Below are 10,351 nucleotides of genomic sequence, written 5' to 3'. Positions count from 1 at the left end.
AATGAGATGCTGTCAAGTCATATTGCAAAGCGATAAAATCACACTAAACTCAAAACCATTAACACATCACTGTACTTTTGGTTATTTTTCGCGTATCTTCTCGTACATCGGAGTTTATCGTTCTTTTAGACTTGTGCTCAGCTTCTTGCTGCGTTGCTCTAGCATGCACATGAGAATCAATCGTGTTGATGATGGAAATGTTGATGGAAATTGTTTTGCAAGGATTGCATGACTTTGTTAATAATAGTCACGGGGATTTCTGCGAACTCAACACAACAGCCAATAGGACTCGACATAAACACGCTGCGTGTCATCAGCACTGCTCCTTTCATTCTATAATCACGATAACCAATGCATCTAGTCGTGCAGACTCTTAACATCCCACCAGGGTTCCGAAATTGACGGGATTCAGAGAATGGCTCATCCCAGCCATCTGCAGGATATTGATGAAAAGGACTTGCAAGATGTAGTTTGGGTCAAAACGAATGTTGGTGCTTGTATGCGGAGCCGTTTCAAAAGCACGGGACACAAAGTGGCTGTCAAGTTACTCACGGATGGGTAAAGTAACGCATATTTTAACTTATCAAACCTGTGCATGATGATATTGTACATTCTTGTTGCGCATTTGCAAAAAAGACAATGTTAACGATAGTGCGATAGAAATTTAAACAATCAAATATTGCAATGCCTTGTTTGGAGTTAAACCTGCGTAAAAACGTTGTGCGAATACATTAGGGGACGTTCACACCGAATGCGTACTGTAAAAATACGAGAGGATGAAACAAAGTGCGCGAAACACAAAAACGTGTTCGGTGTGAACGTCCCCTTAATCATGTGGATGTATAGCTAAATAACTTGATACAGTGATTTAAACTGAACTCCTAAAGTCATGCATGACCTTTCAAATGAGAAACTATTACAGGGTAGTTCCAAGAAAAACTAAAGCCCTTGTTTTTGTGTTTGTGCTCTCTCTCTCTCTCTCTCTCTCTCTCTCTTTGTCTTTTCATGGTATCAGTAAATGGATTGATAGATTAAGAAAAGTACGGATATTGGAAAAGGTCTGTTCTGAGCAAGTACTAGTCCCATTGGGTGTGTACAAGACTCATTCTTTAGTTGGGCTAGTGTGGGACTGGATGACTGAGGGATCTCTAGATGCAGCACTGCATGAGGTGAGCATAAACTTGGTTATGCAATAGTAGTTTAGTTTGTTTTGGATATACTTTATTTAAAAAATTAAAAAAAAGGCACGTTAATGACTCACAGACAGGTGTTAATGTGCCTGATGAGTCAGTTATCTAAAGAAGGGAGTGTGATAGGTCAGTGGAAATGCCCTGGGCAAGGAAGTATCTAGTAATAACAGTACTAAAAATAGAAAAACCAAACAGTATTTTCGTAGAGCACAATAGCATTCCATTTGAATAAATCAGCTTTTTAGTACCAATTGCTTGTAATAGGGAAAACCAGTGCTAATTTTCACACATGAAAGGTTGTCACAAGGGCTATATTTCAGTTACTATGGCAAGCCAAATTGACTTTTGATCATTCACAGGATATGAATTGTTGATATCAACAATTCAGTTTTCACTTGTTAAAATTCAAATTCTTTTTTTCTTCCCCTTTTTCTCCCCAGTTCTGGAATGCCCAATTCCCAATGTGCTCTAAATCCTCGTGGTGGCGTAGTGATTCGCCTCAATCTGGGTGGCAGAGGACGAATCTCAGTTGCCTCCGCCTCTGAGACCGTCAATCCGCGCATCTTATCACATGGCTTGTTGAGCGCGTTACCACGGAGACATAGCACGTGTGGAGGCTTCACGCTATTCTCTGTGGCATCCACGCACAACTCACCATGCACCCCACCGAGAGCGAACCACATTATAGCGACCACGAGAAGGTTAACCCATGTGACTCTACCCTCCCTAGCAACCGGGCCAATTTGGTTGTTTAGGAGACCTGGCTGGAGACACTCAGCACACCCTGGATTCGAACTCATGACTCCAGGAGTAGTAGTCAGTGTCTTTACTCGCTGAGCTACCCAGGCCCCCCAAAATGCTAATTCTTGATATCTGGAATGTAATTACTACTAGTGAAAATTCGAATTTTAGTAGAATTTCACAACGATATTAAGAATTAGAATTTTAACTAGTGAAAATGTTCGAACATATACGAAATATTAAAAGTCAATTCGGCCATAAGTAACTATAAGGATTTGAGTCAAAAGTTCAAAACCCTCTTAAATTAAAATATTTTTTGTGAATTCAATCCTCCAAACTAAACTAAAACTTTAATATCATACTATTTTTGTAATAGCTTTAGGGTAAACAAGTGAACACAGCTAAACCACACTGGAATGCATTCAAGCAAGGTTCAACTATATAATGAAGGTACATTTTAACCAAAAGTTTGAACTATATTTTAATGGCAAGGATGTATTTAATAAATGTCAGGTTGAAGCAAGTTGACAAATTTTTATTGGGGTACGTTATCACACGTTTTACATGTCTAAATGTTTACAGTTTATCAATTACAGTATTTGTTGGCCAAAACAATGGTTTGATATTTTTGTCTGACTTTTTCCATTTTGTTTTGGTAGTGATGATGGGGTGAAGGTGGGATGTGTCCCCCCCCCAGTGTTCACATGAAACCTATGCCACTAGTGTAATGGCAGGTTTACCTTATTTTTGCCCAGCTAAGGTCGTTGTGTGTTCAGTGAACTATCTTTTGTCCTGGGGAAATGTTCAGTAGCTTTTTTGGAGAAATACAGATATTGACTTTAATAAATAAACCTACCCTGAGAAATATTCACTGGAGTAAAAGTGAATAAGTCAGAATAAGTTAAAATTCTCTCTGTGTATTCTAGCAGTCTTTTTTAATAGGAATCTAAAATATATAAGTTTGTGGAAGAACAAGGTTGCATTACAGTATATTGTATATTTTTCCTTCATTAGACAGACCTGTTCCCAGAGCTTTCAATGGCTCTTTGTCTTCAAATCCTGTTGGATGTTGCTGAAGGTTTAGCTCATCTCCATGCTATTCCGTTGCCTCATGGAGCCCTGAAAGCCACTAATGTTCTTCTCAACCAACACTACCGTGCCAAGGTACTGCCTGGAATTGCTCAAAAATACCTTAAAAATAGGAACATGGACACGCTTTTGCTGCAGTTGCCATATTTCTTACTTTACAGTGTGAATGTATTTGTCATTGCAGTTGTGTGACTGGGGCCAAAATTTGACGATGACCACCTCGAATGGCAATGGGCCATGTTACAGAGACTTGGCATATATGTCGCCTGAAGTCATACTAGGTGCCATTCCTTCTGTGGAGGCTGACATATACAGGTGATTTTTCAATAGAGGGCAAAAGGAGTTTTAGGGGTTATGCTGCAGCCTTGTGCCTATGACCTAATCACAGCCATGCTAATATAGATCGCAACAGTGTCCACTCACATTTTTTTTTTTTAGCCGTTTTGGTTCCAGAAGTATTTCTTCCATTGGCATTTCTAAGCCATGAACCAAACCAACAAGCTCAGAGATAAATCACTACATTTCAGATTTTTTACAAAGTTCGGTTTGAAGCAAAAAATTATATGAAAATCTGACAAAAAACACAAAGGTGAAAGACTGAGTGCTTAATGTCTTAATGAGCAAATTAACTACAATCTCATGAAGCATTGCGAACTATGTATTATAATTAAAAACAATGGAACAATTTTAAACTATTGATTTAAAGTTATCGGTTATAAGCAGGCCCAGATGGAATTTGTGGACTTTTTTTCACATTTTCTGCACTGATTTTTAGGGGAAATCTACGAAATTCTGCGGAAGGGATTTAAACACAGCAAAATGTATTCAATGGACCAGAAAGTACTACACTCTTACTGGCAGCTAAAAGCATCATGAAATTAGCTAAAATATGTCATAAACAAACATACACGGGATGGGGAATGCGTATAACTTTTATGAATGACAGATGTCACAATTCTGCAGATATCTGCAGATTTCGTCTGGGAATGCTTATAAGTATAGAATCAATATAATCAAAGTATTTTGCTAAATATTCATATAAATAAATAAGTAGCATGAGAGTGTAGGGTAGTGATGCTGCGGTGTGAGTTTTTGGCAGTTAGACAAATATAGAATATTTTTGCCCGGTTTAAATAAAAAATGTCACAGTTTTAAACTGTCTAAATTCTTACAGTTAAATTAATTTTAAAATTTTTAATCACAGTTAATAGTGAATTGTAAAATCACGACATACCTAGTTTAAGGAGACATTTGCAGTGCGTCATGGAAGTGGGTGATCCCTGCTGGGCTCTTTTGCCGCAATGGACCCTTTCACATGTCCGGGTTTGGAATGTGAAATTAAACGATAGCAGGGTAAACTTGTATAGAGGTGAATATGAGAATCCACAAATATAATTTTTGCTTTCCTGTTTGCTCCAACAGAAAAAATAAAACACTATTACACTGTGAAGCTTTCCAAAAACAAAAAACAAAAAAAAAAAATAACAGAGAGCAGTATATTACAGCAGTCAAAAGAGAGTAAGATGCCAAATTGTCTGTCCTTTCCTTAGCAACTGTAGTAGAATCCTCATTGCAGCGGTGGTAACTCGTTTTTTAAAACCCTTTCCAGGGTTATAAATTTACACTAAATAATAAAAAATTATTATAATTTTTTTGCTAGATTTACACTGCTAAATAAGGCGGAAACGCGTCATCACAGTCTGTGAAAAGGGTCCATTCTCAGGATTATGGGTAGTATAGTTCTCCACCAGGAATTCCGCTATTAAATAAGATATATATATATATATATATATATATATATATATATATATATATATATATAATTCTTTTTTTTTTTATAATGTGAATTGATGGCTTCTACAGAAGCATATACCATTGATTAACAACCTTAGTGCTCACGGTAGGTCTGTCTTCACAGGTTATTGTTATTAATCAACTCGCCTATGGAAAAAATTTATGGACTTTTTACTGATGGAACCAGACTGTTGCACCTTATTCAGTGCAACAGTACTCTTGCTCGTGTGATATTGCTTTAGTAGAGATTGTTACGTAATATTTTTTTAAAAACATTATAGAAAAATTAATTATACACTGCTCATGTGCACTCATTATGGTTTTGCCATGCTTTCCTAGTTTTGGGGTTCTACTATGGGAAGTGTTGAACAGAAAGCGTCCATGTGAAGGTATGTTGATGTCTCTTAAATGTGTCAGTATTCACGCTATCCTATTCTGTGAATATGAAATGCTCAGTAATCGATTGGCCTAAGCCTATGCATCTCCCCTACAATTGTTTATATACAGGTATTGATCAACTTCAGACCCAGATGCTCTTTACTCAGGATAAGTTGGAGCTTGGTGTGGCGGTTGACTTACTCCCACCAATGACCCCTCAAAACCATGCCCTAACCCAGCTCATGATTACATGCTTGAACTGTGAACCTAATAAACGCCCGTCAGCTGAGGGTTAGTAATGGAACTTTTTATTCTAACATAAATTAAATTGATGTTATCTAATAAGATCTGCTCATCACAACCTCTTTTCTGCTCATACAGAGTGTGCGGTTGTTCTAAGGACAGCGTTGGCAGCATTTGATCCACAGACTTTCAGTGAGGCTGTTCTTCATGTAAAAGCATGCAAGGTACTTGTCTAGTGATTGATGAACGGAAAAGTAGTTGAAATTACAGTTTGTTTGATTGGTTGATTATTCCGTATTCATATGTTATTCTGAATACAAATTACATTTAATACAGTTATAAAGTATTTGACAATTGCCTGACTGTGTTTTGGGTGGGAATGTTTATTTGTCTGTGTTTTTGTCTTTGTCACCAGGAGAGGAAGCAACTGAGCTATAAAACCAGCTGGGAGTTGCCTATTGAGCTACATAACCTAGAAGTAAGGCAACTGATGTAATCTATTTGAGCAGGTTTTACTTGATTTATTGATGTTCTCCCATATGTTGGAGTTGTTGAGCAGGTCCCCATTGGAATACTATATTGTGCTCTATTATGATTTGTGCATGAATATAACACTTACATTTTGTAAATGCTGAACCTTGACTCTCTTTTATGACCAGCTCAACAGTGGATTGAATGGTCCCAAAAATTGGACCTCCAAGGTGATTCCAAGGAGTGAAAATCAGACCATGTCTCCGTCACAGATTCCCAAAGTGCATGCAAAAAGAAAAGTCTCTCTTCCAACAGCAACAAGGGGCTGTCCTCAGGTTGCATGCTGTAGGGGTCAGTCATCTCTCATTTTATAGTATTTTGGAATCATTTTCTCACTTTGCTAGTATGAAATGTCTTATAATTACTTTGTATTTACATAGATACAGGAAAAGATTCAGTCCAATCCGGAAGCACTGGCAGTGGTCATGGTTTGACTCAGAATGTTGCATGTTGTGGAGTGCCCCAGATACAGAGTCCTACATCTTTAAGGCCCCTGTGTGTTTCTCTTACAACACTATTTCAGAGTTCCACGCAGCACAGTGGTGAGAAATTTGTTCTTTCTCCAGAATATCCTAACAGTATAGTGAGTTTTTTGAATCCCTTTAATTCCCTCCATTCCTTTCCTGCACACTTTCAACTTAAGAGTTTGGACCAGGAGCATAAACATGCCATTAATGCTTATTTTAATTCATCTAGAAAGTAAAATCTCTGCTCTCTGTCAGTCTGAATTGCATGATTTTATTTTGATTGCCTGTATTTTAGCTAAATAAATCTGGTGGACTTTGTGTACATATTCTAACATACTGTAAACTAACTGTACACAGTAATAGTTCTTGTTTGTGTTGTGCCTTCACATGTGCGCAGTAAGCAGTTCTGTGGGACTGTGCTCACTCACTTCCTGAATGATTGTCCTACTAATGCCTTATCTGTATCCAGTGTGTTTCCTCCCGAGAGAGTTTTGTTTTTCTCAGAATTAGTCGTGTTTTGTTCATTTAAATACGGTGTTCTGGGGTTCAGAATCACTAGTTGTTGTTGTTAAATCTTTTGTAGTATACAAGGTTTTATACCAGTGAAAAACTGGTTAAGAGTGAAGGCACAATTTTAAAACATATCTTTACTCAGCTATGTGCAATCTTGCTATCATATGTTTAATTACTTTAAACTGCAATGGCAAATTTAAAGCTGAAGTATCTAAATTCTGCGACACTAGTGCCACAGAATGGAATTGCAAAAATAAACATTGTTTTCAAAACAGCTTTCTGAATAAGCCCCTCTGCCTGCCGTTTGTCGAACAAAGATATAGTCCAAAACAAACAGGAATTTTCATAGTACCACAAAGACACAATGTTTACAGTTTTCAAGAAAATTAACATCTGAATGGCTTACTTATATTTGTCTCTTCATATTAAGCTGGGATAGAAGGGTGAAGGGTGACATCACAGTGTTTTGTTTTTTGAGATTTTTCCCCCAATTTGGAATGCCCAATTCCCAATGTGCTTTTTTTAAGTCCTCATGGTTGCGTAGTGATTCGCCTCAGTTGCCTCCGCGTCTGAGACCATCAACAACATCTTATCACGTGGTTTGTTGAGCGCGTTGCCACGGAGACATAGTGCGTGTGGAGGCTTCACGCCATCCACCGCGGCAACCATGCTCAACTCACCACGTGCCCCACCGAGAACGAACCACATTATAGCGACCGCGAGGAGCTTACCCCATGTGACTCTACCCTCCCTAGCAACCGGGCCAATTTGGTTGCTTAGGAGACCTGGCTGGAGTCACTCAGCCCGCCCTGGGATTTGAACTAGCGAGCTAGCGAACTCCAGGGGTGGTAGCCAGTGTATTTTACCACTGAGCTACCAAGTCCCCCCGATGTCGCAGTGTTTAACGTACTGTTCCAGCCACGGAAGTAATGCCAATAATGGAGGTCTTTTTGTGGATCACCGCTTTTAGTGCTGCATCACTTCTTTGCCTTATTAAACTTGTCATGGAGCCCCTTCCACTTTTGGTGACAAGTTATCTGATCTGATTTCTCTGATCTGTCTCCACGCATTTGTCATGGCTATGCTGTCTTCGTGGAGTTTGGTTGTAAATCATATAAAAAACTGCAGGCACGGAGATCTCTAAATGGTGGAGGAATCTCTAAAAGAGGGCTTACACTAGAAGGGGGGTGTGCCAACTCCAAAAGGGGGCGTCACTTCCACACACAGTTAGGGTTAGGTTAGGGGCTGCCAATATCTTTGCTGGCAATTTGGATCTCCCGCTCCTTTTTGGAGCACTACCTACAGCTATATCCTTCTCGCTGACACGTACGATTGTAAATAAAAAAAACTCCACGTCCAAACCACACCCACGATTTAAATAATCAAGAATGCTCTTCAACCAGCCGGGTTCTCCTAGGTAAAGAATATCATTGATGTATGCGAACAGGAGAAATGTAACAAAACAAATACCTAGGCAGAAAAAACTCACTGCATTTAGTTATCTTTTAAGGCGAACTAAAAGAAGCCTGTTCGCCCAATAAATATTAATTAGCCTTTACTCACCCTCAAATCATTCCAAACCCATATGACTTTCTTATGTAGAACACAAAAGGAGATATTTTATTGAATATCCCAGTCTAACTTTTTAGTACAATGGCAGTTGATAGCGGACCCAAAAATGAACCCAAAAGTGTCATAAAAGTAGTCCACGTGACTCCTGTGTCATATTCCAAGTAATCTGAAGGCACATGATACATTTTAGTTAGAAGCAACCCAAAATCTATGTCATTTTTTAAACTGAATCACAATCTATTTCCATTTCTAGGTAAACTATTCCTTTAAGTAACTGAAAACAGAATGAGGCTCAGTTGCTCAGATTCTCTTGATCTGCGCTAAAAAAGTATCTTTATGTTAGCTGCTTACTCTACAATTACACTGTAAAGATGAAAAGATAACTAATGATTTTAACATATACTATAATTTTTACTCTTTCTCCAGTACCATGTCAAATGTCTGCAGGAATGAGCTGTTGTCGACTCTTGCAGGAGAGACGCGAGACCATTGTGCGCTGCATGACCGAAGGACGACTCAACAAAATACTAGACATGTTGCGGGCTCGGCAGGCTGTGACGCGTGAGACATATGAGATCATCACTGCAGCCCTGACCTTGACCGCACGCACTCGCTGTTTACTTGATATCTGTGCGTGCCTCGGTGAGAATGTTGCCATCTTGGTGGCCACAAATTTGGGTCTAGTATCCACTGAAATTACTCAAAGAGCACAAAAGTGGCAGGCTGGTTAACTTGTGCCAAACAGGCCTGCACTATAACATGTCCTTAGTTTTCTAACATGTTGCAGTTTTCATTGTATTCTTGTTTGAGGTGCTCTGAAGCAGAAATTAAGAGAGGTCAGACTCTCTGGAATGGTATGCTGCCATGCAGTTTCTAAAAAAATCTCATCAAATTAACACCCATTATGCAGGGTGTTGCAGATTTCATTGTTTCCCAGTTCACAGACTGGAGGGATTATTCCAGTGCCTTTGAACATGACGATGTTCTGTTGGAGAGGCAATTACTATTTTGATTACATTCTTTTTGTGTTTAAATGTGGAGAGGAAAAATATAACAAAAAAAAAAAAAAAAAATCATTTTAGGAGGAAATGTAAGACTATTTCCCTTAATCATCCATACGTCCATATACTATTTCTCACATGGGGTGTTCATTGTCAGCATTTACTCTCAGTTGCCGTTAATCTTGAAGCAGTTGTTCGAGATGCTAATAACAGATTATAAAGAGTTTACGCTATTCTCTTTTCTAGCCTACTCTTCTTCACTTAGATATTACATTTATTCTTACTCTCACCACATTCATTAAGTGTGAATGTATTTCTTTGTGTACAATGCATTATGATACAATGTTGAATGTAGTATGATGGTAGACTTTAAAATTGTGCATGTTGCACAACAGGCTCAGTAGTTAGCAGTTTCTGATCATAGTGTATCTTGCAACAAGACATTTTTTTAATTGCAATTAATGGAATATTGTATATCCTATGTAAATAGCACACCATATATAAAACAAAAATTGAATAAAAGATTTATGTTAATACAAATATGGTGTCTTCACATCAAGAAACAGCATCTATTAAATGTTAAGCTATTTTAAAGATTTAGCACAGTTTTACAGTATGTGCCGCTTCAGCATTTGACCTAAACTCTGTGTAAGATCCACTTTGTAAAGAATGGTCATTACTTAGGTGAGGTCAATACCATACTACATACCATCTCACAGTCCCTGTCTAATTGCATGGATGGTCTTTACAGTGGTTCAATTTAGAGATCAATGGAAGCCCCTTGCTATTCGGGCCTTTACACAGCTTAATGTGGGAAGTGAAAATGTCCTTG

The 10,351-nt window shown here is 38.3% G+C and overlaps 1 protein-coding gene across 2 annotated transcripts; it reads left to right on the top strand.

The window, feature by feature from the left end:
- Positions 1-280: 280 nt before the first annotated feature.
- LOC127414043 (receptor-interacting serine/threonine-protein kinase 2-like) lies at positions 281-10,038 on the top strand. 2 transcript variants are annotated; one of them, XM_051651715.1, is made up of 11 exons: positions 281-558; positions 1,016-1,169; positions 2,946-3,095; positions 3,205-3,335; positions 5,154-5,203; positions 5,322-5,483; positions 5,574-5,659; positions 5,851-5,913; positions 6,095-6,257; positions 6,347-6,508; positions 8,945-10,038. In XM_051651715.1, exons 1-11 carry the CDS (start codon positions 416-418, stop codon positions 9,247-9,249), a joined length of 1,569 nt encoding a protein of 522 aa, XP_051507675.1. In that variant the 5' UTR covers positions 281-415; the 3' UTR covers positions 9,250-10,038. The 2 variants fall into 2 exon arrangements, with proteins under 2 accessions (XP_051507675.1, XP_051507685.1); XM_051651725.1 differs by lacking the exon at positions 281-558 and adding an exon at positions 1,631-2,381 and having other exon boundaries at positions 1,033-1,169.
- The last annotated feature ends 313 nt before the right edge of the window (positions 10,039-10,351 follow it).

The sequence above is a fragment of the Myxocyprinus asiaticus genome, chromosome 2 (assembly GCF_019703515.2).
Source record: "Myxocyprinus asiaticus isolate MX2 ecotype Aquarium Trade chromosome 2, UBuf_Myxa_2, whole genome shotgun sequence".
Taxonomy (NCBI): Eukaryota; Metazoa; Chordata; class Actinopteri; order Cypriniformes; family Catostomidae; genus Myxocyprinus; species Myxocyprinus asiaticus.
Note: the sequence above shows the minus strand (reverse complement) of the source record. Positions and strands in the feature narration are given on the sequence as shown.